The 27791-nt window shown below is 38.3% G+C and overlaps 1 protein-coding gene across 1 annotated transcript; it reads right to left on the bottom strand.

Annotated features, from left to right (window-relative positions):
- Positions 1–380: 380 nt before the first annotated feature.
- LOC118834417 (myosin regulatory light chain interacting protein) lies at positions 381–27791 on the bottom strand. The gene is made up of 7 exons (XM_036741871.1): positions 27496–27791; positions 26106–26296; positions 6102–6287; positions 5119–5316; positions 4443–4607; positions 3122–3542; positions 381–1946 (listed from the first exon to the last, which is right to left on the bottom strand). The coding sequence occupies exons 1-7, from the start codon at positions 27580–27582 to the stop codon at positions 1857–1859; spliced, it is 1338 nt and encodes a 445-aa protein (XP_036597766.1). The 5' UTR covers positions 27583–27791; the 3' UTR covers positions 381–1856.

Genomic DNA, 27791 nt, shown 5'->3' with positions numbered 1-27791 from the left:
CTCTCAAAGTTCCTCCCGGTTTTAAATCCTAGTTTGGGGACAAGTCCTCTCTGGTACCTCCATCTGCTGGACTCCTATCCCTCTTTCCATCATATAAAACTTTTTTAAAATGTGACAATTAACTGGAAAAAAACCCACTCCTATTTTAAACCTGCATTTTAATTTTCATATACAGAGGGAAGTTGGACAATTTGGATAGGCAAATAGACAATCCTTGTATGAATACTTTAAAAATTTTGCCTCTTAGAACCAGATACACTCAAAAGTCTCATGAGTAAAAAAAATAATGTTGCATTCTTTGTGATATCATTTTTATCAGATTTTCTTTCATAAAATAAAGCCTAATTTAAGGAGTACAAAGATAGAAAAGAAGCCAAGTATTTGCTTTAAAGTCTTTATTAACCTGAATATAAAAAGACAGAAATGTAATCTAAGATATAACAGAGTTCTTTATGTGGAAACAATTTTTTTACAAGTGAAAAAATAAATACCTCTTGCAATAAAGGTTTATATGCTAATGTGCCATAAAAAAGTAGAATTTTAATATTTTGACAAAATGTCTGTGCAAAGAAACAAATGCATAAACACATCACTGCTACATTAAGGCAATATGAAAAGTATACTCAGAAAAATCTCAGTAAAGTGACAGTGTGGTTTTCTAGCTTGAATTTCGCTAGTATTGCACCCAAGAAGGTAATCTAGGTTTCCCTATGTCCTAGAAAAACCCACTAGTTGATCAGAGTCCAAAATGCCCAGATGGGGAGTGGAAGGTAGGCTTAAGAAGACAAAGACAAAAACACAGCCCCTGCACCCCCAATACAAAAAGAGGACAACAAAAAGTTAGTACTCAAGCACTTAAAAAAAAAGCTTATACAATGCTTATGATACTTAGGATAAGATTGTAAGTAAGGCTTGATAGTTCAAGCAAAAATAACCACCACCTTAGTGAGGCTGGAGTAAATAGCTAGAAAGAACTATAATGACTACCATAGTTATACCAACCATGAAATATCTCTAGGGTTGTATAATTTAGTCTTTCTAAGCAAAACTTTCTCCCTTTTAATCAGCAGAAATGACTTTCGACCAAACCAAGGGCCCAAAGGAGTGGTTAGCAATGAGCAGAAAACTACTTAACTAAGGATTTTACTTTTCAGAACAGCTACCTTTCTGAAACACAGAAGTGGGGAGAGGGGTATTATTAGGGAAAGAAATAACTACCTTACACTGCATTGAATCATCTGTTGTCTAATAGGCAGATTAGAATCTGACACTTAACCAGCAATTACTTTTTTTAAAAGTCACAAAATAGATTTTAGAATCTATTAATTAACCCTCGAATCCTTATACTTAAACAAGTTATAAAAGCAAAAACTGACATTAAACAATGTATACTTATAAAAAAATTCCTATTATAAATGTCTGGAATGACCACATAAAAGGAAAACAAAATAAATCTTTAAAACCAATTTTTAAACAATTTGCTCTCTGGGTAGGAAATTTTCCTTAAGATATAGTAAACACGCTCGTAATATTATCAATCCCCTACAAATGCCCAATTTTTGGCATTGGTGTCACTTTATCTGTCATGAAGAGGAAAATTTGCTTTTTCTTATAGGTTTCCTCATAAGATGATAGTTAAGTTCTGTGAGACTTTCACAGCTTTTCTTTTTTCCTTGGGTACCACAAATGGAGTTGATTAAGCCATGGTTGTGTTTTCAGAAATGTTTCCTTCCAGGGGAACATTCCTCACTGCAGGTAGGTGTTGGAGGAACCATTTTTCCCACAGTTTTTTCTAGTTCATAATAGTGCAGTTTGTAGAAATGTGGCTTATAAAGTAAATGTATCAGTACGATATATCAGATGACTGTAAGATTGAGGAGGCTTGTATGGGTGGGAAGATACACATGCTGAACATGTTCTATTCGGGATCTGCAGACTGGACATGACTGAAAAAGAGAAAGACAACATCTGTTAGAAACCTTTATATTATGCTCTGGCGTTTTCTTAAGAGTAGACAGATGTACCACATTTCTTTTTCAGAAAAGTATGATGAATTCAATTATCCATGGTGGTTCCTGAATAAATAATCCAAAAATATCTGACTCAGTTGTAGTGGAGTTCTTCTATGCTTTCCTGGGGGAAATAAACTAACCAGGATTTCTACCAAACTTCAATTACAAGATATGCTGTAATCAAGGAGTGATCATTATAGACCTTTTTCCTCCCATGCAACGCAGACTCATATGGAAATACAGAAATTCTGCAGGCCTATTCTCTAATCTTTGCTAAGGCAAGTAATCCAGGAGGTTAAATACAAAATGCTAATGAGGCCAAAGTGATGATTTAGATGATTAGGTGAGTCAGTTGGCTCAGTTTTGTTTGATCAATGATTGGGCTACACACACTTCTAGACCTGGCCAAGAGAAAACTCTTGGCAAGAGGAAATAAGTGGACTGAATCGGCACAAACACAGCCCCCAGTATTGGAAAACAAATCAAGCATGTCCCCCAATAATAGGGCAGTGGCATCTTCACACATCAGATGACAACTCTGTTGATTAGATTTCCTGCACAGAGTTATGGTTCTACCACTGGTCAGTAGCTTGCAAGGGAATATTATTTGCTCTTCAAGGCTAGTTTCACATAAAATTGATGATCTGCCACAGAAAAGTAAGTACAATTTGCAACAGTTTATACTCAATGTCAGAAAGTAGCAAGAAAAAGCATAAAAATGCCACAAAGGAAACTGCTTGAAAGAATTTTTGAAGGTGGGTAATTGATTAGGTACTAAAATTAACATAAACTCTGAGCACACAGCATAGTGGGTAGGAAGATACTAGTTGGATGAAAAAAATGTTACATAAATTAACAAAGATTAAAAACTCTATGTAATTTCAAATCTCATAAGTGATAAAGATAATTTCCCTTATTTTCATAATATAATTGCCAAAGGTACATCAATATGCAATTCAGATATCTTACCAATACGGGAAACGTTAAACAATAACCTAAAAGACTTATGTTGGACATTTATCTCCGTAGCTATGTATGGTCATATTTAATTTGTGAGACGCATAAATCATGCAATAATGTCATGACCATCATAGGCTACTTTCACGTACCTGTAACTGGGCAGCACAACCTTCACAGCACACAGTATGACCACAAGGGCAGAAAGTTGAGTTTATCTCTTCTTCACAGCACACCATGCACAACATGGCTTCCTTCAGCTTGCGTAACTTTTCCTGGAGTGCTTTGCTTTGCTGGCAACTGAGCCCCTCACAGCTCCCACAGTTCATGCTACTCTCTGAAGACTTCAGGGGAGAACTCGGTGGGCTCTGGTCACTTCTTGAAACAAGGTCCAGAACCCCAGCATTATAAAGAGCCCTCCTCGCATGGTCATACACCTCCTTGGATGTTCGTTTGATGTCAAAGACATACTTTTTGCCAAGGTTAATGTTTTCATTTAGAAACAGAGATGCCAGGTGACCTTTTAAGTCTCGACTGTATTGCATCATGACAGCACTGGTAACTGTGTCACACCTGCAACAACAGATCAAACGAAAATCTACTCTGATACTTAAGATGCTATACGTGCTTTTCTAGAGTTCAGACAACTAAATGCTGCCAACTCAGAAATTTAAAGCTTTGGGTTTTTACTTTTAGGAAGGGGATCTTTCTGTTTCATATGGGTCTGAAAATGGTTCTGACAGTTCTACTTCTAAAGATTTTAAAATAAAAGGGTCCTCGATAGTCCCACAAAACTGAAAAGATTTTAATTTTCTGAATTTTTAGAGAGAACCATCATATGCTGAAGAAATGGCAATTAAATTTTCAAAAGTTACAAAGGTAGCAACTATATAGGCACAATGATCCAGGTTTATTAGAAGTGATAGCCCAAGAAGATAAAGTTAAAAAAAAAGAAGAGAAGAAACATGTTTATACAATTCATACATATGTATTTCTTGTGGAAAAAAAAACAGAATCAAACCAACAACTATGTTGGCTTCATGTAGTTCTGCTGCCATGGAAGTAAAAACATTTCTATATAGCAAACTTTTCTCAAATTTTGCAGGAGAATAACAGGCAGAAGAACACTACATGAAAATGTAGTCAATTTAGAATCCTGTGGAACTTTCATTTTTAGTCTACTGCTGCTGACAAGTTTGTTATTCAGTCATGTCTGACTCTTCGTGACCCCATTTAGGGCTTCCTTGGCAAAGATACTGAAGTAGTTTACCATTTCCTTCTCCAGCTCATTTTACAGATGAGGAAACTGAAGCAAACAGGGTTAGGTTAAGTGACTTGACCAGGGTTATACAATTAGTGCTGCATTTGAACTCAGGTCTTGCTGACTCCAGGCCTGCACTCTAACCATTGAGCAACCTAACTGCCCCACTGGCAAGTTACAAAGAGTTTATTCATATAAGTAGCAATGTATACCTGTAAAAAGCATGTGTTTCAGTAATGGCTCGGTAAAGTCCACTTGCGGCTCTAGTGCTGATCATTTTAAAGAGGAGCACGATGCTATTACCAGATTCCTTAGTGACTGTCAGGTACACATTCTTTCCAGACTGAGTTGCCATCTGAACAACAGGATATGCAATCCTAAGAACAGGAGAAAATAATTTTTACCAAGACAAAGAAGAATGTATGAAGATCATGGATTATTTTTTTTGAAGTCTTAAGATTTTCTTAAATTTTGGCAAAACACTTTAGTCAAGAGTAAAAAATAATTACTTAACATGTCAGTGACAAACCTCTTTGCCCACTAATATGTCAAATAAGAAAAAATGTTGATAAACTATATAGATACAGGTATCATGCATTTACCCAAAATAGCCTCAGCCCGAAAAACAGTCTAATTCTATTTACTGGTAGTAAGGTATGTCTTCTTGGCAGTGAACCACTTACTTTACTAATGCATGCAGGCCAATAAATTTCCATTTTTTAAGTTCTTGATTATTAAGTAGTAACAGAAGCCTGAAAATATTAAAGTACATCGAAAAGAATGCATTTTATTCAAGGGGTGATAATTTTTCAAATCCTCAGCTCTTTTTCCTACTTTTATAATCAAGGTCATACAAATACAACCCAAAGCTTTAAAGACTTTGGTTACCTGTTAATTGGGCTAAGATCATCTTTACAGATTGAGATTCCTTCAGGTCCTACACCAATGAGAAGTTTTTGCCCTTCACTGTCCCTAACAGAATGCCATTCCACACCATAGTTCTCCATTGCTGATACAATTTGCAAGACTTGATATTCAGCTGAAGCCTGACTCATCCCTTCCAGTTCCTTGTGCTTCATGGTAATACTGTAGAAGACAAACAAACAAAGAAAAAAGAAGCTCTATCAGCAAAGAGTTAGCCAGAGACACTATTTTATGAAGCTCTGAAAATGAAGATATTTAGTTCTAGGCATATTACATGAATGGATTATTGATAATTATCAATAATAAATTTTGCAAGAAATGCAAATGTTTTAATAAAAGATATCACATACATACATGATTAGAAAAGAAGGTAGAAAAATCACATAGCAAGAGTGACGGATAATACATGGAGATTGCTGCCTAGTGATGTACTGGCATCGAGAAAACAGCATACCAGGTAATATCTATTTTGAAGGATGTGTAGAAAGTCATGAGCAAATATTGAGACAGACAGAATGAGATGTTGGGGAGCTGTGACTAGCACAGGTAGAAGGAGCACTCAATATACATGAAATTAAGCATCTGCTGTAGTACTAGCAATCTCTTTACTTGAGTTATTGAGGGACTGAAAGTCATTAAGTAGAAGGCAAATGGGGAAAATTTAAAGTTTTCAAAATAAGAGGTAGAATGGTAGTAGTAAGGTAGTATAAAAAGGAGGGGGAAGAAAGAGATATTTCGCTGGTGTTTATTGCTGTGATGAGATATTCCATATCAAGGCATTAAGTGATGGAAGATTTATTCATATATAACTGTGGTCACAATTCTCTTCACACATTAAGACTATTCAAGTATAGTGCTATTAAAGAAAAAAGGGTAGGGTGGCACCAAGAGCCTAGTGTTAACCTTACCTAAGTCAATGGTCTGTGAAAGCAGAAGCCCATAGTTACCTGTTTAAGGCAGCACCTGAGAGCTCTTTCGAACACAGTTCCTCATAGTTATACTTGGCGGTGTTTTGATTATAGTCTCCAAATTTTGTCTGTGCTAATAGTGCACTGAGTTCAACAGCATGCTCTGAGGAACACTGAAGATTGCCAGCCAAAAGATCCTCTTTTATATGCAAGAAAAATATATGCCTACAAAAGAATGAACTTACTTTTAAAAGTCTGGACTAATTTTAAAAATTTGTAGTTAATTTAACAACACAAAAACTTTAAATCAGCAAAATTCTGAGAAATTAAAGTAACTGAAAGCTCTTAATACTGAAGCTGAGACCCGGCCAGTTTTAACTAGATTAAATCACAGTAAAACAAAAGAATAAGTTTCTTTCTGATATAATTTAAATATCCCCTGTGTTCCTTCAGATCAATTATTCTTAGTAACCAACCTTCACATGCATCGGCTAGGACAAAAGATTTACTGCCATTTGGTAAGCATTATAAGGTAAAGTCATGTTTATTCAAAATAACAGCAGTGTTTTGGATAAATGGAGACTCAATGGATCAGTGAAAAGGACAATGGCTTTGGAGTTCCAAGTTCTAGGTCTGCATCCCAGTTCTATTAACAAGTCACTTCTCTTAGACTCAATTTTCTCATTACTTAATGTTTTATGCCTTCTACAACGAGAAAATGAGAAAACTTTACTGAATATAGCCGAAGGAAGCCGTCTCAAAGTTCGAATGACAATGTTCCTCCCTCACAAGCTCCTGTAAATAAGTCACAGTAAAAATTTAAGTAAAAATGTACTCAAAGAAGGTAAATATGGTTTCCGTTAACTCAGACATCTCATAGTCTTTAGTGCTTTTAGGGAATGATGCTAAATCTGAAAAAAGAACCCATAAAAACTAGTTTTTCAACAGTGACTGTAAGGCCCTGCTCTAGCAGCAGTGCCATAAAAACCACATTATGACACAGCCTTAGACAAAGATCAGGGAAGTTCCACCCTGCTTGTTTGCTCCTCTGCCCCAACCCTCAAAGAGAAAATAGTATTAGGTAGTTAATATTTTAAAATAGCTTTGAAGGAGAGAACTTTTGCTTAAAGCCATAAGGAGGGAAGGAGTGGTTAAATGTTTTATTGACCCAACCTAAACCTTTCAGAACTGACTTTTCAAGTTTCAGTTGGTAATCAGATCCTAGTCACCAGGCAGCAAGGCCCTTCAAACAATCTATGCATATGTCTAGACAGGCAGCTGTCAAGCCCAACAGGTGGTCAATAGTCAGCAATGCTGACCCCCTGCATGCATGGGAGTCAAATAAAACCTCTCTGTAGATTAACACTATATGTTCCACATTCTACAATGTATCTGAAACAATTCTTGGTTTTTCCCCTGAAAGTAAAGAAGAAAAATTTTTTTGTGTGTGTTTAAACTTTCCAAAAAGGTACTGTGTATTTTTCCCATGCATTCCATACCAAGGAGGAACTGAACAGATCATCCTGCTAAAACCATAGTATCATTCAGGTTATTAGGTGAAAGGATTCCCGTTCTTAGATGGGGGAAGGGAGAAGAGAAAAAGTATCATCAAGTATAAAGTGGTTCTAGTAACAAAACTTAGCAGTGGTGTTAACACTGGCCATCTCTCTAGGTATAGTATTCCCTTACTAAGAGAAAGAAGTATGTGACTGTGGGATCGATAAACTGGTTTTAAAAAAAATTTAAAAATAATGTTTTCCAATAAGGTAATTTAATGATCTCTCAATGTAGTAGAGAAGGGTTAGTTAGAATATAGTGTTTTTCCCAACTGTTTCCTTCTAACCATCTGGACTGTAACTATTTTTTTCCTGGGTAAAGCAGGTGAAAGTTTACCCAAGGTTGTTCACTTAACACTATCAAAACAAGCAGCTGTATTCAAATAACTGATTCATGCCTGCAGTGGGTATTTCTTTCCACAAAAGATAAGCAGGCAATATATCTACTCTGGTCCTAGCTACACCCTGGAACCACAAAGTGAAAACTGGAGAGTATTTGAAAATTCTTCATTCTTAAATAAATGCCCAGGAAGATTATCGTATAATTTACAGGTAAAAATTCAAAAATTGTAATCCCTAAATCAGTATTTCCCAAACTAATTTGGAAAAGGAAGAGTTGAGAAAATTTTAATGCTTAAAGTGAGAGAAAAAACTAATCCTATTTTCAATGCAAAATTAAGTATCTGATATTTTAGAAAGGAAAAATATTATCAGTATAGACATTCTCCCACTGCCCTAATCATAGCATCAGGGTTTGTTAGAAACATCAGAATTCATTAGAAAACAGTTTGGAAACATTATGATAGCTAAGCTTTAAAATATGAAATTCTCTTAAGTTTGCAAATGTTTCTCAAAAGTGATATTGGAAAACTCAGAACTGCATTTTCTGGCCAATGCTATTAAGTTTCAGTTTGTTATGTGACTTGATTCATGGTACTAATTAATTCATGGTTGTACTACAAAGAATTTCTTATAATAAAACAAAGGGACAATCAATTTTCAACAAAGTTGTTAAAGAGTATTTTAAGGTAGTTATTTAAATGACAAAAAAATTTAATTGTAAAATGAGCATATTTTCTTGAAGAACAAAGCTGAAAATGTAAGGCACTGAGAAGTGCTCCATTTTATATATCCATGTCACTCCTTCATATAAATTGGCACAAATATTACTGTTCTGAAGTTTAAAACATCTCTAAATTCTGTTGACTTGTTTCACAAGCCAATTTTTACCATAAAGCTCCCTTTTGCTTAGATACAAGACTTATAGAACAATTAAGGGTTAGATTTCTTTTGATATCTGGAAATATTCCAGGATAGTAGTTGCTAATTTGCCAAATGCCTGGTTGTTATTACTAAGGGGGTTACTCTCAGTCATTGACCTAAAGTTACACTTCCCACTTACTAAGGAGTCTTACATCATCCACAGCCACACCAAGATTCACTTAAAACCAAATGTTAAACTGTTTCTGTAACGACTAAGAAAATAATTTTTCATTTCTCCTTATCATCTAAGCTGAACTTCGCCCTTGATAAAGTAATTAACCTTTAAGTACAAAGGTATGTATGACTCTATATTTATGAAGATACTCAACAACTCTAAGTAGGCTTCCCAGGAGCCATTTGTGCTCTCATCCAGTCTCCTTGTGACCCAATGTTCTGGAGTTGGCAAGACCAAAGGTACCTGAAAGTGTTAACATGGTTAAAATGATCCGACCTACACTGTTCAATGTACTGAACAAATAAATTCCTCTTAAGACATGGTTTGACTATCTCCAGTTGAATACAAAATAAGTTGGGTGGATCAATAGGGCTACTTTTCAGTTTTGTGGTTTACTCTCTTAGCAAAAATTCCCTAAGTTTGAGGTTTAGATGATTCAAATGTGCAGTTCTCTACAGGTACTCAAAACTGACCCAATGATAAGAAATCAAACATATTTAAGTGACTATAACCTCAAAGCATATGAAAGCCAATATCCTAGAGACATCACAAATTCAACACGTCCAAAATGGAACTCATTATCTTTCCTACCAAACCACCTGTGTTCCAAAACTCTTTTCCTGTTGAAGGCACCACAAGTCTTCAAGTCTCCTACGTTCATAACCTTGTATAACCTCAACTTCTCTCCCTCAGCCCACATAGGAATTCACTTGCCAGATCTTGCTGTTTCTACCTCCATTTTTCACTTCACATTCATCATGTTAGTTCAGGTTCTCATCACCTCTCAGAAAATTACTGGGAAACCAAGTCTCTTTCTCCTTCAATCCATCTACAACACTCCTGCCAGTGATTTTCCTTAAGTACACATCCCACCATTTTACCCACCAACTCAATCATCTCCAGTGGCTTCCTATTGCCTCTAGATTGACATAAAAACTCTTCTGTGGATAGAGTGCCGGGCTTGAAATCAGGAAGACTCATCTTCCTGAGTTCAAATCCAACCTCAGACACTCACTAGCTGTGTAACCCTGGGCAAGTCACCTAACCCTGTTTGCTTCAGTTGAGCTGGAGAAGGAAATGGCAAACCACCCCAGTATCTTTGCCAGGAAAACCCCAAATGGGGTCAGGAAGTGTAGGACAAGATTTAACAAGAAAAAAGCATATAGCATTCTAAGAATATATGAAAAAAACTTTTTTGTTAACTATTCCTTATTCAACAACCTAGCTCTAATTATATTAAGCCTATCTAACGGTAAATTATTTTAAACCTAATTATGCTTTGCACTACTGAATGACTCATTTCTTTAATGCACACTGCATTAATGTCCCTGTGTCCTCTTTTGTAGGCCTTTCTTTAGTTTTTAGCCTAGTACTGCAATGTACAGTACACTTGTGAGATGATGTCTAGAGCCAACAGGTAGGTCATTGGTACAGGATGCCAAGAATACAAAGCCAACCAGGACACAAATCTGCCAGCACTTGTTGATGAATCAAGATAAGTTAGTCAATCAATGAACGTTTATTAAATACCTTCTCTGTGCCAGGTACTACGCAAAGCAGTGGGGACACAGAAAGAGGTAAAACATAGTTCCTGCCCTCAATAAGGTCATAAACAAATGAATATATTTTAAAATCATGTGCAACACTACACTAAATCCACAAAAACCTTAAACTAGTCATTACTTTCTATGTTCTTTCCTAGTATTGACTTTGTTTGGCACACAAGATAACTATTCCACTCTAATCCCAGCTGTTTAATCAAATAAAGAAGACCATGACAACACCCTGTAATCCTTTTTACAACAATATCGTAGTATTGTTGATGCAAATGTTTTGTATCATCAAATCATGATTCCAGGCCTGTGTAATTTTCTAATGAACCTGGTAAGACTTGCCTATGACAAAGATTGAGATTTATAAATTATTTAGTTCTCACAAAGATCAAAATCTATTAAGATGATACTAGGCAAAGGAAATCCATTTTCATCATGTAACTAGAAAAATAAGAAATACGTATTTAGCCTTTGTAGCTGTCTTAGCTAAGACACGTTAATACTGTAAAAGTCCACAAAAGTCATATTCTGATGTTTCATCGAGACATGACATGGGTATTACAACCCAGGGCTCTTTGAAGGCAATGTTAGCAGTGGGCAAGCTTTGCAGGGCATACGCTACTAGAAAAGATTTCATTTCATGGGGTGTTGATCACCTCATCGCACCAGCTCCCCACCTCCCACCACAGCAGTGCTTCTTAAAGGCTTCAAAAAAACCACAACGAAGATAACTGCAATTCACAGTCATTCATGTTTTGTCCAGATTAAGGAGATCAATCCCTGACTGGTCTCCATGATTGGGCAGTTGTGTCAAATATAAGTGGACTCTTGTGGAGGAACCTTTCACCCCATTTCAGAGAAATGACTCTACTTCTTTCAGGGGACCTTCTTTGTAGGACTCTTTTAGTGTTTTCTCTCCCTTGGATGTTGCCAGAGTACATTCCCTAAGACACTCAGTAGTCAATCATCTTTGACTCAAAAAAACTACGTATCATGAATACGTCCTTTAAGAAGAGAGTTAGGAGATCCTAAACACAGCAAGAGTCAAATAACATCATGAGAAAATCAACATGAAATTAGAAAAATCAAAATGATTAGTTATGGCATGCAATTAAAACATCTCCAACCTGGCATACACTTAAAAACAAGTCATCAAAACCAAGAGAAAACAGATACTGCCAAAGGTTATCACTATTTTCTAAGAAAATTTGCTAAAGTTGTTAAATTCACTACAAGTCGCTAAAACCAAGGGGTCAATCAATCTCTTGGTGAAGCAGTCAAAGGCAACAATTATTAGTTTAGAGAAGAGAGAATGAAACAAACATTTAAATAGAGCCGACTGTGAGCCCGGCAATGTTCTAGGCACTTTAGAAACAGTATCTCATTTGATCCTCACAACAACCTGGGGAGATAGGTGCTGCTATTATCCTCAATCTACAGTTGAGGAAACTGAAGCAAACAGAGGTTAAGTGACTCAGCCAGGTTCATGCAGCTGGTGTCTGAGGCTGACTCTGAGCTCAGGTATTCAGTGAAGAAATTCACTGAACTCAGCTCTATTCACTGTACCATCTAGCTGTCCAATCAGAATATAAACTAATTTGCAGAGGATGATACTGAAGATTATGAACAATACTGCCTCAACAAAGCAAGAGGTAGAAAAGGGAAAAACAAAAGTCTTTTAGAGGGCTTAACCTGAGACCCAATTATGGTAGATCATCTCAAAAACACTTAAGATGAAATTGGGAGTATGACAACACAAACAAAAAAAAATGTTATAAAAATGTTGATAAGAGCTTTTCCAAACTATTTTCTTTACAATGAAGGAGGTCACATTAAGATGCAGTTCCTGAGAGAATGTGATATAAACATAAAGAAGAAGAAATGCCACTACAGAAAACAAAATTGGGAAGAATAGCTGTACCAGACCAAATATGAACAGAGGAACTCTGTGCTAGTGACAATTTAATTTTAAGGTCACTGAGGCACAGATAAAAATTCCAGAAAGATATAAATATAAACTATAAATACACACCATGAGCTTACTTTTTCACCTTTATTAAAATAATCTCCACATATTGTCAAGGCCATTCTTGATGAAGGAGATAGGTAGGCTTTTGTAAGAGATATTCTACAGCATACCATGTTGTAGTGTCAAGATCATACAAGGTAACCCTGACAGAGAATTTTGTTTCAATGCTATTGTGACAACAATGTTGCTAGTAGCTGCTGTGGGGATATAAGACCAGTAACACCAGCACACAGGAGGTCTGCTAGTACAGCTTCTTTGATCCTCTTTTCTAAGGCAAGCAACTTTAAGGGGTTAACAATCTTACTTTAATTAAACAAACATATATCATTCACTTAGTTCAGGGGTAAAAGCCATCACCCTGAACTTCAGAGCAAATACAAACAGAAATTACGAACAGAGATAATATAAACAGATCAACATTTCTGTCTAACCAAATCACAATACATAGTTACCAGAGAAGCACCAACATCTGGGTTTTCAAAGAGGGTGGGGGGCTGCTTCAACCATTACCCAGAGTCTCGGCTCTTTCAATGAGTGTGCCTCCAAAGGCAAAACACTAACCTCTGAGTTTATATACCCTGTTCAGGGCCCTGAGGGCTCAGAGCCTAATTAGCAAAAAGGTGTGGGGCATGGGGCCCTCACACCTAGTTACTGAAAGGGTGTGGGCCTGCCTCTACTCAGGCCTCCCTTTGTTGGCCCCACTGAGGCCTATTCAATGGACAGGAAAGATCTTTCACTTACAGATTGGCCTTACAGCTATTAAATCAAGGGAGGAAAAAAATTAAGATGTCTGTTTTCCAAAGGTTTTTGCTACTGCCACATAGGATACTGAATGATGAACCCAACTGGAGGAGTAGTTCCTAAGAGTTAAGGTCCTCCACACTCCAACATCAGGACACTTGCAAGAACACCTGGAATGCTGCTGAATCTGCCCACTGAGGTCCAGAACCATTCAAGGGTTTGTAGGAATGATGCTGGGATGAAAAATGTCTATTACCCAGGCTGTGATATACATTGGGTAGATGAGTAAACCCCAAAGCTATCTTGTATCTTTATACTTATCATGATGCAAACAGACAACAGCTCAACAGGAAGATGGAAGGTGGGGGAGGATGACTACGTTTGGAAAATGGCTACGTACTTTTAAGGACAGACATCAAGCTTCTCCCCAAAACAAAAACCCACCTTTTCAAATCAATATCTTTTTGGTGTTGCTGGATTTCTGTGAATCATGGAATAATGTACTCTCCAAAAAATCAAAAACTGTGAGTTACCCAAAGGACAAGGAAGAAACAGTAAGTTGATGGCAGTGTGTTACCCAGGATAAATGAAGCATTAGGAGTGGTGTAAAAAGTTATCAGATCTACATAACCAGAGAAGGAAGTGGGCCAGTAAGGGAGCAAGGGAAGGGATAAGAGATAGGTGCACTGCTGGCCAATGTAATGTAATGTTAAAAGGAACTACTAGCAGGAACCCAGCAAGTTCAATGGACCCCATGGACCCCTTTTGACAAGATTTCTGGGAGTACAGATGAGAGTTGTAAAAGGTAAGGTGAGATGAGTGGCAATCTGCATCACTGGAAGCGGTGGGGGGGGGGGGGGGGGGGCGCACCATCAAGGGGTTTATAATCTATAAGGGAACACAATATGTACACATAATAAATATAATTTATGGGAGCAAACTTGAAACGGAAAAGGTGTTGAGCTAAGCTCTCAATGTACTTTTAAGGTACTTCTCAGAGGTGAAGGAGTGACCACAGTGGCATTCCTGGAATGGGGGTTAGCTTGTACAAAGATTGTAGATGGAGGGATATGTATGTATGAAGCCTGGGTAGTAAGAAGGGTAGACTGCAGAGACTGTGAAGGGGAGTAATGTATAAAAAGACTGGGGCCAGACAGAGAAGTTTGCATCTGACCCTGGAGGTAACAGACAGCCACTGGGGTTTACTGAGTAGTGAAATGACACATCTGAATTGTGCTTTAGGAAAACCACCGACAACTGTGTGGATGGTTGACTGGAGAAAAGAATGTCTCCAAAAGCTCTAGTTTGGTTAAAAACCAAAAAAGTAAAATGACTGGGCTGTGCACATACACTTGAATACTCAAGGAAATAATGGTTAAAAAAAAGTAGAAATGAAGGATAAAGAGTAATTCTGGACCTCAAACGGTATTAAAAAGCAATTATTATCAAAAGTTTTTGGCATTGTTTAGATAGAACAATAAAACAGATTATACAAAGAAGGACCAGAACTAATTGGACGTGACCAAGGGTATGATAAACTTGAAAAAATAAATTACTTAGGAAGGAACTTCCTATTCTATCAGAACTGCTGGGAAAACTAGAAAGTAGCCTGGCAGAAATAAGGTTTATGACCATATGCCACAATAAGCTTAAAATGGATACATGACTTGAATGTGAAAGATCAAACCAGGGTGAATTCTGAACCAAACAAGGGGCAGAGGTGATTACAAAAGATGAGATAGACAATTTTGATTACATAAAACTAAAATGCTTTTGAATGAACAAAACTGATTCATCTAGGATGAGATGAGGGGAAACAAAAACTTTGTATCAAATATTTCTTATAAGGGTCTGATAACTAAGATATATAAACAACAAATACATAAGACTAAAAAAGCCATTCTCCAATACATTAAGTGGAGGAGGAAATGAACAACCAATCAACAACAACATGAAAGAATGACACAAATCAGTAACAAGATAAATGTAATTTAGAATTACTCAGGCTTCACTTCACACGCAGCACAATAACAAAGCTGGCAAAAGATGGAAATGTCAACATTAAAGAGGTTGTGGAAAGACAGGTATTGTAACACACTCGTTGCTGGTGGAATTTTGAAGTTGTTCAACTATTCTGGAAAGTGATTTAGAATTTAGCAAAGTGAATAAAATATTGATCCCTTTTGACCCAGAGATGCCAATTTCAGGCATATGCCAAAAGGCAGTGAAAGAGAGAGTTATTACATATACCAAAGTATTTATAGCAGCCCCTTTTGTAGAAGAAAAGACCTGGAAACAAAGCAGATGCCCATCAATTGGAGAACTGGCTAAACAGGTGGTAGATGAACAATGAAATATTATGGTACTGTAAGAAACTATGAAAATGATGAATACAGAGCTTAAGGGGAATTATATGAACTGTTGTGAAACCAGGACAACACATACAATAATAAAAACAATGTAAATGCATAGAATGAAATAACAAAAACAATAAGTTTGGCTGCCAAGAAGAGATATAAGCAGGTGCTTCCCCACTTCTTTGCAGAGATAAGGTGAGGGAGACTACGGTTGTGGAATCCTGAATGCCGGACTTTTTCCATACATTGGGTTAGTTTTGGTGAGCTGTGATTTCCCCCTTTTAAAATTCATTTTTATAAGGCAAGGTGAGGTTCTTAACTTTTGTTATGTCAAGAAACTCCCCACTCCTACCGCCTTGGCAGACTGATGAAGTCTATAGATCCCTTTTCAAAAAAATATTTGTTGCCTATACTCATAATTGAAGAAAACACTAGATTTCAGTTAGATATTAAATGAAAATAAAGATGCAAAATTTTTCCTATCCAAGTCAATGGACTCCCTGACATCTAACCATGGGCTATGAACCCCAAGAAAAATCCTCCTGTTATAAGGGGCGGCTCTCTGTGAAAGGGAGAAGGTAGATAAAGTGGAAAATACAGGTAGATTTAAATAAATTCTTGCTGATAGCTTTTGTTTTTTCCAAAAATGAAACACAGCTAAACACCACATTGCAGTCAATACGAATCAAACAACACCTACTTTTCTGGGCTGTTTATTATTACTGTATGGGACAGAATTTTTAAATAATAGGAGAGACATCTTTAAGAGAAACAAAGTTAATTTATTCTACAAACCTTGCAAGACTTGGGCACACCTCCATAAGGGAGGAGGCGAGGTAAAAGAGAACCTGCCTTAATTTATAGTCTTAATGAAAAAGATTCCCACCCACCTCTATCCCTTCTCACCATTGGCTGAGAGGCGGGCTTACAGTCTAGGTGCAAAAACTACACAGAGGACCAAGATTGATCCGGATCGTTCAGGTTTTTCCCTATCAGAACTCAACTGCCAGGGTGGTGTCTGAAAGTCTAGGAGGAGAAATGGGATGGGGGAAGGAAAGACCCTTCCCAGAGCAGAGAACAAATAGCTCCCAGGAAGTTCATTATTTTCTAACATCTGAGAGAGAGAGAGGGAAGGGCATGCCTTCCCAAAATCACAAGGCCAAATCCCAGAACCTCTCCATTAGACATACCCTGTGAAGTCTTCACAATTATCCACCCCATACATTACTAATCTGTGAAACACTCTCAGAAAGGCTAAGTGTATTACTAGGTACATCAGGTACTGCCACTACCTGGCCAGAGGCCCTCATCCCTTCACATTTGGATTACTCTAGTAGTCAGCTGGTGGGTCTGCCTGCCTCAAGTCTCCTCTTCAATCCGTTCACCATTCGGCCCTAATTACTCCTTGTCACCTCCACAGTCAAACACAAATGGTCTGTTTGACATTCAAAACCCTTCAAAACGTAGCCCCCCCTTACCTTTCAAGTCTTCTTACTACTTACTTACTACCTTACTACTCCGACAATGTACTTCTTTAATCCAGTGACACTGGCCTCCTTACTCTTCCACTAAGACACTCAATCTCTTGGCTCCAGGCACTTCCTCTGGCCATCCCCGCCCCACCCCCACCCCCATATCTGGAACTCTCTCCTTCCTCATCTCTGCCTCCTTGCTTCCCAGGCTTTCAAGTCCTACAGGAAGGCTTCCCTAATTCCTCTTAATTCCAGTGCTTCCCCTCTTCTAGGGAATTCCTATTCACCCTTTATATAGCTTGTCTGTACATATTTTTGCTTGTTGTTCTCCCCATTTGATTTTGAATTATTTGAGGACAGAGACTGTCTTTTGCCTAGCACACAGTAGGTAAGGCTTAATAAATGTTTGCTGACTACTTGTACTTGTTCCCATTAATATAGACATTCTATTTCCCTTAAATTACTGCCACTAGATGCCAAAAACACATGTTGTAATTCAGGGTCAAATCAGTTTTCTGTTTCCAGTCTAGACAATGACAACTACCCCACCTTGGACAACATCTCTATTTTGGGGATGTTACATATTTTGCCCTTGTTAGCAATTTATACATTGTTCAAATTTTTAAAAATTGTACCCACTTTAACTGATAGCCTGCTCTCTTTCTGAGCCATTTCCAAACTATGTCCTGTCTGTTTTGGTCTGCATCCTCATCCTCATTCTCCTTCAGTAGGTACTTGGACTCTGCCCCCAAGACCCTGTCCTCGGATAGATAAGCCTTTGCCTTAACTTGCCTGAGGTCACCACTTATTTTCTAGCTGTTTCTGAACAAAGCTCTGTTGCCTCCCCCTATATTATTAGGAAGGTAAGCTCCTTAAGGACAATGCCTGTCTTGCTAGCTTGAATTTGTATCCACAATACCTGGAACATATGTGCACTTAATAAAGGCTTTCTCATCCATTCATAAAAAGAGAAATGCAAAGAAAATTTTCAACATTCTCCATGAAAACTATGGCCAAAATAGTGATGACTGAATCAGCCTTCAAACTACATTCACCAACTAATAGAAACATAGTTCATGAAACATTTTAATTACTCCTAACTATGCATTCAAGATAATCTATCACTACTTCAGCAAGGAAATACAGTATTTAGGCTCACTGCTCCATTTTTTCTTGTTTCTCTTTGAGTCTTTTAGAATTCATAACAAAGCTGGATCATCTAAAAATGAAGTTTATATTATCAGAGGTTTAGCTAAGAGTATTGGGTCAATCTGATTAGAAGCAAAGATACCAGAGCATCCTTGAGTGTAAAAGAGTGAAAAAAACCCACAAATTATTAAGGCTCTGGTATAATTAAGATGTGGTAGATGAAATATACTAATCTTCTGATATCTATTTTTTAAAATGTTACTAACAATTAAATCTCATGAATTGTTGTCACATTAGAAACCCTCAGATTCCCAAAACACCAATTATGATCTTCATTATTTAAAATACATATCTCTATAATATATTAATTCCAGCTTTACTTTTAAGTTTGAATTTCAAACAGCAATGATTCTTATGAAAACATCCTAAGAACATGAGAGATGAATGTAAGTCTTACTCTTTCAATTCCCAATGTCAACCACCCTAGGCCAGGCATCATTACTCATCAGGACAGCTAGGTGTCTAAGTGGATAAAGCTGGAGGCCTGGAGTCAGGGAGACCTGAATCCAAATCCACCCTCAGACACTTACTAGCTCTGTGACCTTGGGCAAATCATTTAACCATGTTTGCCCTGAGGACAGGGATTGTCTTTTGCTGTTCTTTATATCCCCAGCACTTATCACAGGGCCTGGCATATAGTATGCATTTAATAAATGTAAAATGGAGATATTAATAGGACCTAACTTGTAGGGTGGTTTTGAGGATCAAATGAGACAATAATTGTAAAGTGCTTGGCACCTAATAGGCACTATAGAAATGTCAACAACCTTTCAGTGCTGCAATAGTCTTTCTATAGTATGACGGTGGGGAAAGCACTGGACAGAGAAAATGCAGGTTCAAGTTCTAATTCTGACACTAAGTACCTTGTGATCATGGGCAAGTAGCAATCTCTTAAGACTGCTTCCTTATCTATAAAGTGGAGATAATACTACTTCCATGACCTATTTCGCAAAGCTGTTATGATGCTTTGCATAAAGTACCAAATAAATCTAAGCTTTAATTAGTTCCATTTGCTCTACTCATCAGAACAATCTTCCTAATAGCACAGCTCCAAATGTGACACTCCAGCACTGCAAAACCTTTTGTAGCTCCCCACCAACTACCAAACATCCTTGTCTGGCATTGGAGACGCTCCACACCTAAGTACATGAACCTAAGTACATGAAAGGCTCTTAGATGGAAGAAGGACTAGCCTGGTTCTGCTTTGTCCCAGAGGACAGAACTAGGATGAACAAGAAGTGTAATGCTTCAGGAAGAAATTCTGTAAAGCAGAGGGTAGAAGAACATTTATTTGTTAAGGAAGTTAAAGGACCAGATAATCTGCTACTAAAGCCTCTTCCAGATTTATTTATTTATGAAGGTTTTGGAGGCAATCAGGGTTAAGTGACTTGCCCAGGATCACACAGCTAGTAAGTGTCTGAAGCTGGTTTTGAACTCAGGTTCTCCCGATTCCAGGGCCAGTGCTTGATCCACTGTGCCACCCAGCCGCCCCTCTTCCAGATTTAAGATAAGAATTTTCTAGCCTTTTCTCACTATACTGTGTTTCAAACTGGATTTTGCTGCTCCTCCAACACATTCTAAATTTGACCACTTCCATGCTTTTGTATATTCTGTGCCACTGAATGACTTCTTCATCCGATCTGCTCTTAATGAAATTTGATTTCTTTAAGACCCAGCTGCGTTGCTATCCCTTTTTTCTTCCCAGTTCTTCCTCTTGATTTCTAATGAAGCTCTCACGGACTCATTCTATTTCATGAAGACATTTACATATACATACATACATACACACACACACACACACACACACACACACACACATATATATATATATTCTACTACTCTATAGCAGTTTATAAATTTTAGAAAGGTTATTTAGTATTTTTGAATTCTGCATGTGGGTCTTAATAATATTTTTAAACTGAGCTAAACCATGAAGAACATCTTACTTCTTACCATTACCCTACCCCCAACCCAAGCATGAACTACATCTGTAATCTTCCTTAAGAACCTTTCTTTTGCTTCAGTGAAATGTATTTAAGGAAGTTAAATTCTATTCTATATTAATACCCACAGAAAGTAATGGTGATATAGGAGAATTTGCAATAGAATTTTGGAGCTGAGAGAGGCTCTGGGGATTATCTGGCTCAACCCCTTCATCTTACAGAAAGTTGAAGTAATGTGACCAAAGTCATGTAGGTACTTGGCAGCAGACTCGTTTTCCAAATCTCATTAGGAACTCTTCCTACCACGTGATTTCATCCTTAAAAGACTTGTGAAAATGAAGAAATTCAATGGAGGAGTATCAAGTGAAAATTCAGTGGAAGGGTTTAAGTTAACTGCCAGTTTATTATTATTATTATTTGTTGTTGAGTCTACTCGTCATGGTCCCATACGGGATTCACTTGGAAAAGATACCAGAGTGGTTTGCCATTTCCCTCCCCAGTTCATTTGGCAGATGAGGAAACTGCGGCAAATAGGGTTAAGTGACTTGCCCAAGGTCACAGGGCTAGGAAGTGCCTTCTTAGGCCAGGTTTGAACTCAGGAAGGTGAGTCTTCCTGACTCCAGGCCCCAGCACTCTATTCACTGCTACCTAGCTGCTCATTATTATTGTTGGGTTAGCCCTATTTTAAGTAGACTACAATCAGTTCACATGGAATAACACAGATAAGCTGAAGTTTGAACACTACTGATTTAACTTTGGAAAAAGTAATTTAACAACTAGAATCCTCCTGATCTGTAAAGTAAGTTGGTTAGATAGCATAGTCTTTTAAAGTCCCTTCCAGTTCTAAAGGTATGATCTTATGATCTTCTAGGGCTTTAAAGTACTTTGTAGCAAACAATCTTAATACTTCTTTGTTATTCCAAAAGAGCAAATAAGTACTGGCTTATTCTAAGTGCTTACTGTAAGTCAAAGGTGACCTCTCACACAATCAGAATGGTTACTATAATATAGTTACAGTATATTACATATAAAATACTTTATGATTAGCTTACAGCATAATAAAATGTCAGATTTCATCCACTAACTTAAGACTCTAACAGTCAAAACATTTAGTATAACATTTAGAAATTAGCAACAAGACTAGAATCAAATATTTGTTCAAAAAATTAAACTTTAAGATCCCCCAAAGAAGTTATATATTGCTAAACTTCATAATATTGAAGTATTTACAGCCAAATCCTTCCCAAAATGAATGCAATTACTACTAATATTTCAATACAGACTGATTTAGAATAAGATGAATTGATGAAGTCTAAAGCATAGTTGTTTTTTTCTAAATGAGAAAAACAGTTTTATTTCCAAGAATACAGTCTTGCTTTACTGACTAGATAAATTTGTAATTATCATTTGTAACTTGTAATTGATAAAACAAAACAGTTCTGGCTTTTGACACTGTAATTATATACTTATGTGTAAATGGATACTTCAAGTCCTTAAAAACACTTTATTTTCCTAAGCACACAAAGCCAGACCCCTTGCATCTTTTTCATACAATTCGTTTGCTTGGCAAGCCATTCTTCCCCCATCTCACCCCCAACAGGTTATAAGTAAACTTCAGTTCAACCCGGTTCAAATGATTATGAATCTCCGACTTAAAGGGATGTGATTTCAATGAGGTTTTAGTGCGAAAACAATATGATCAGTTTCTAGCATTAAAATTATGCTCTAAGAGAAGCCATTATAACAAAACTATTATAGTCTCTAGAATGCCAGCTTTCAAATCGGTAGGGCAAATATGCTGGGGGCTTCGGGGAGAGCTGTGCAGGAAGGAAAGAAATATATTCAGAAATGAATGCAATATGAAAGCAAAAGGCATCAGTAAAAACTGGTAGAGCACAAAACTACAAAGATTTTTAAAGATAATTTTTACATATACAATGCTTTCCTAAGTGTTTCACTAGATTCTCACAACTTTGCAAAGTCAGTAGTGCAAGTATTTCCATTTTACAAATGAAGAAAGCTCAGACATTTGACCTGCCTAAGGTGAGTGGCAGAGCCCCCTTTCAAACAATATGCTTTTGCATTATATCACATTCCTTCTCTAACATGCTGCTGAATGCAAAATAAGAGCAACAGTTTAATAGGCAGAATTCTATGGTATGGTGAGAGTTTGTCTTTGGAATAGCCATTCTAAAAAATATATTTCCCTCAAACATTTTCTTTTATCATTTGCATTAGAAGATTTTCAAAAGACTTGCCAAGCAGACTATTTCAAAATGTGCTGATTAGGAATATAAAATAAAGAAGTATTTGATGAAAATTTCTTCTGCCACCAAAATTACAAATACAGATTTATCAGCACATTTTCAAGTACATCAAAATGGATTTCCAAAATATCTTTAGGGGTGGGGAGTGGTGAAGAGGAAGGTGAGGAAAGGACAATAGGAGTAAATCATTAAGTCAGTCAATAAACAATTATTAAGCACCTACTAGATGCCAGGCACTGTGATAAACTCTGAGGATACAAAGAAAGACAAAAGATAGTCTAACTTTCCCATCCCTTAGGAGCTCACAATCTAAAGGGGTAGAAAGACAACAGGCAAACAACTATGTATAAAAAAGCTACATAAAGAACAAATAAGAGATAATCAACAGAGAGAGGGAAGGCTCTAGAATTAATAGGGATTGGGAAAGGCTTCCTAGAGAAAGTGAGATTTTAGCTGGGACTTAAAGGAAGCCAGGAGGCAGGGATGAGGAGGGAGGGAGTCCCAGGCATGAGGGTCAGCCAGAGAAAATTCCTGGAGCTGAGAGATGGAGATAGAGTTGGATAGAGTTGAGGAACTGCAAGAATGCCAGTGTCAATGGATTCAAGAGTATGTGAAGGGTAAAAGCGAAGTGCAAAAAGACCAGAAAACTGGGGTAGGGTTGGGGGACTAGGTAGAAAGGGCTTTGAAAAAACAGGCTTTCTTATTTGATCCTGCAGGTGACAGGGGGCCACTGGAGTTTAATGAGTAAAAGGAGACACAACTGGACCTGCACTTTAGGAAAATCATTTTAGTGGCTGAGTGGAGGATGAACTGGAGGGAAGATACATATGGCTGGCTAGCCAACCAACCAGGAGGTGACTGTAACTGTCCAGGAGTAAAGAAATGAGGGCTTCCACAACAGTGGTGGCAGTATCAGAGAGAAGGGGGATATATCTGAGAGGTAGTACCAAGGTAAAATTGATAGGCCTTGTCCACAGACTGGATATGGGGGTATGAAAGAGAGTTGAGAGTTGAGGATGACAACTAAATTGAGAACCTGAGGAACTGGGAGGATGGTGTTGCCCTTAATAGTAGTAGGGAAGTGTGGAAGGGAGAGAAGGTCTTGGGGAAAAGACAATGAGTTCAGTTGCGGGCATGCTGAGTTTAAGATGGCTACAGGCCATCCCGTTCAAGATGTTTAATGGGTAGTTGGAGACAGGAGACTAGAGAGATTAGGGCAGAATAGGTAGATTTAAGAATCCTTAGCACAGAAATGATCACTGAATACAAGGGAGCTGATGAGATAAAGTCAAATAGTATAGAGGGAGAAGAGGGCCTAGGTCTGAGCCTGTGGGACGCCCACATTTGAAAGACATGACCTGGATGAAGAGTGTCAGAGGTCAAAGAGGTAGAAGGAGAATCAGGAGAGCAGAGAGTATCAAGGCAAGAGGGTAACTGACAGTGTCAAAGGCTTCGAAGAGGTCAAGAAGGAGGACTGATAAAAGGTCACTGGATTATAAATGAAACAAATTCCAGTATAAAGCAAGTGAAGTAACTGGTGTTTATCCATTTCAAAAGAGCTTCTAAAAAGATGCTCAGTGAAAATTAACTAGATGCTCTAGGTAAATCCACTTTTTAGTTCTGTTCTCAGTTGAGTGTTAACATGGTCATTAGCAGATTGTGAAATGGCTACATATAATTCTAATACAGTTCTAATTCTAAAGTTGAATTATTTGGCAAAAAGTCTCCACGTTTTTGCATGTGTAAAATTAATTTAATTTTAATTTAATTTAATTTTTAAGATTCTTATTACAGAAATAATGGTAAAGACCAGCTAATAAATAATTTAAGCTAAATTCTGTGAAGTGAAACAAAGATACTGCTATTATTGCACCATTATTTAAATGAAGTATTTGTGCACATTTATGCAGATTCAAAAGTACATTTGATTTTGCTGGAACTTATTTTTCCATCCAGAAATCCACAAAGGTCTGGAGGAATATTAAACAAAACCCAGTAACAACACTATGCAATCAAAATTCTTAAGTGTTGATTTTTTACTGACCTCCAAGTCTTAATTGCTTAGTGAAGCTTTCACAAAGCAGCTTCAAATTAAAATTGTGTAAACAGTATTTAAATTAATGGGACTGGAATAGGATTGAAAGATATGAAGCCATTTGGACATTTTATTGGACTATTCTTATAAATTGAGTAATAGGCTGGTAGACTTTGGAACTGATAAGATCTAGGGTGCCCCTTAGTTCAACTCCTTTATGCAGATTTTTTAAGAAAAGAAAAAATTAAGTACAGAAAGGCTAATAGACTTGCTCCAGGTCAAAGGCAGTAAACAGAATAACAAAACAGGCCCCACTAACTTCAATTGCTCTTTCCACTACATCCCAAAGCAATCTTACTTTGTAAAAAAAAAAAAAAATTAAACATTTGATAATTTTTATAATTTTCTGTGGACTGAGAATATTAACAAAATGCCACCATTAAAAACTGAGGGAATGGGATTTTATTATGAAATGCTGAAAAGTCTAACATGAGTCTATTTTTCCTCCTTCATAGTAGTAGTTACTAGGAAAAGCATTACTAATTTTTATCCAAGTTTTGCTGTGTTTGAAAATAATCATTTTTTCAATGTGCTATTTTTAAACCAATTATCAGGGTAGGATTTGAGTTACAAAAAGCAGCAAAGTCTCTTGAATTTCAATCAACAAATGTTTAAAAGCAGCAGCCCCCAGCTTGGGCCGCTGTGGGAGAAAGTATTACAACCAATCCAGAATGACACTTTCTGTCGGTATACCACGTGAACATAAAACATTCATGCACAGTATAGACTTTTTTTTAACCCCTAAATGTAAAAATCAAGTCTAAGGAAAATGTTTAGAACCAGGGGAAATTCACAGAAAGTCTTACAACGCTCACCAGACAACTTCAGACAGAATTGCTAGAAGTTTGGTTTTGTTTTGTTTTTTTCAGCCAGAGCTCATAGCTGCTGTAACTTGAGACTAGACTGAAGAAGTTGACCAAGTTTAAGTAAGCTAAGAGGAACTGTTTCCAGCTTTCGGTTAGAACAGCTTACAATGACCTAGAGTAACACTGCTGAGCCAGAGGTTACTATCGGACATTCATACGTTTAGGATGAAGAGGTCCTAGACACCCGGAACTCTTTATAGCACCAAACACTAGCGTTTCATATGAATTCAATCTTGCTCTTCAATGAGTTTTCAAAGCTAGAAACAGTCTGTAGCTCCCCTTTCAGATTTTCTAAAATGAGCCAATTAAATATACTCAGCAGTCCCTTCCTAACTTCAACAAAAAGTTGGACAACTGTGAATTTCCAGCTAATTTTGAAAAAAACTCATTTTTTGCTGGCTAAATCCTGTCCAGAAGTATGTAAGATTTATCTTCTCTAGGTGAAGCAGAATAGTTTTAGTACAATAAATAGCACCACAGTCACATTTTACATTAGTTTATTTTGGCTTCATTTTACCTAGTCTGCTCCTGTAAGATGAGATGTGGCTCCACGAAGAACTTGACTCTTAGTTTAAGTCTGTAAGGGGCCAGCCCATCCATCTGCTGGGAGATTCGGTTTCTCAGATTCAACCATAAACTCTCGCCTTTGCTACCCGTAAATTGCAGTCCAAAATAATCAACTTCTATAATTCCCAATCTTCTGCAAACCTAAAACAAAAGGTGAGCACATCACTTAAGCAGGAGGATGTGTAGCCCTGCTAGATCAATATCATTAAGTGTATAGATTACAGGTAAAAACAAATCAAGAATCTGTACCCACCCTGGCGTGTTTTGCAGCAGGGGAGATTTCCTAGCGCTAACCCAGGAAACAAAGCTCAAAGACTCTGGAGATTTCAGGTATGGTACTCGAACTTACTGTGCTAGATCTAATACCTTAGCAAGCTTGCCAATAACCCTCAAAAGCAGCTGAAAAGTCGCTGAAGCAAACCACTGGCTATTTTCCATTTGACTCCAATCACTGGAACTCTCTGCACCAGCACAATCTGTACAGAGGAATTTTCAGCTCAGTATCTGGGTGATTTTAGCCATATGGACACTTAAAAAAAAAAAGAAGCCGGGGAAACAAACACTCCACAAGTGTCAGCTAAGCTCTCCAAGAGGTTTCTCAGACCTCTCAGGTCTTGGGATCTGGATGTAGTTGTGAGTTTCCATAGGTGCCAAACTTATACTGTCTGGGATAAACTGTAACCCATTCTTTTTTCCCCCTCCTTTTCTTTTTAAAACTTCCAAAGGCAGAGATGCCAAAAATACAACAAGCAGGGCTGGGAGGTGGTGGGGTTGTGTGGGGGGCAGGAGGTTACCCAAACCACTGACAGTTCTGCAAAACGTTAAAACCGAAGGCAGATGTTTGGGAAGCAGGACACGTTCAACAAAGGATCCTCCTTGGCATCTCAAGGACAACAAGGGGACAACTGGCCCCAAATGGGCTGGCTGGGTCTTGCAGCAGTAAGATGGGGGCAATATCAAGCGGACACCTGCCGCAGGTGCGCTGCCTTCTTAGGAGAGCGCCCCCCCCCCCCACCTCGGGCGCCGATGCCCCAGGCGTTCACAGACAGACAGAGGCATTCAGCCCCCTGCTTCTCCCCCGCCACCCCCCACTCGGCAGAAGGAGGAGGGGGCGGCGGCGCCTCCACGCGCTTCACGCCAGCAGGGGAACCGCGCCGCACGCGGGGCGCGCGGCCAGGAGGCTCCGGCGCGTTCCCCGGGGCGGCGGTGGCGGCGCCGGCGCCGCTTCGCCGCCCTCCTCCCTCGGGCCGCAGTGGCCGCCGCGAGGCCCGCCAGCGGGAGCACCGAGGAGGGCCGCCCAGACGCCGGGCCAGCTGTCTCCCCTCCCGCTCCTCTCTCACCTGGTTGAGGCAGTCTTCGCCGTTGGCTTTAGCCTCCACCTCCACCTCCATCAGCACGGCGTCTGGCCTCGTTACATAGCACAGCATGTTGGGGGGCCACCGCGACCTCCTCTTTGGGGTGTGTGGTGCAGCCGCTGCCTCCCACACAGAGGCTCGGATCCCCTCCCCGGGCTGGGCTACAGCTGCGAAGCGAAAGGCAAGAACTCCAGCAGAACCCCCTCCCCGCCCGCCCTCCCTCTCTCGATTTCTCTCCGGGGCCCGGCTCCGCCGCACTCCAGCAGCTTAACTGCCTGCCC

Source organism: Trichosurus vulpecula, chromosome 1 (genome assembly GCF_011100635.1).
Source record: "Trichosurus vulpecula isolate mTriVul1 chromosome 1, mTriVul1.pri, whole genome shotgun sequence".
Taxonomy (NCBI): domain Eukaryota; kingdom Metazoa; phylum Chordata; class Mammalia; order Diprotodontia; family Phalangeridae; genus Trichosurus; species Trichosurus vulpecula.
This window is presented reverse-complemented; position numbering and strand designations above follow the sequence as displayed.

Coding starts and splice junctions, on each gene's coding strand:
- LOC118834417 (XM_036741871.1), bottom strand. CDS start 27,582: ATGCTGTGCTATGTAACGAGGCCAGACGCCGTGCTGATGGAGGTGGAG. Junction 3,543..4,442: donor GAAACACATGCTTTTTACAG/GTATACATTGCT, acceptor CTGTTGTTGCAG/GTGTGACACAGTTACCAGTG. Junction 1,947..3,121: donor GTTGTGCTGCCCAGTTACAG/GTACGTGAAAGT, acceptor TCTCTTTTTCAG/TCATGTCCAGTCTGCAGATC.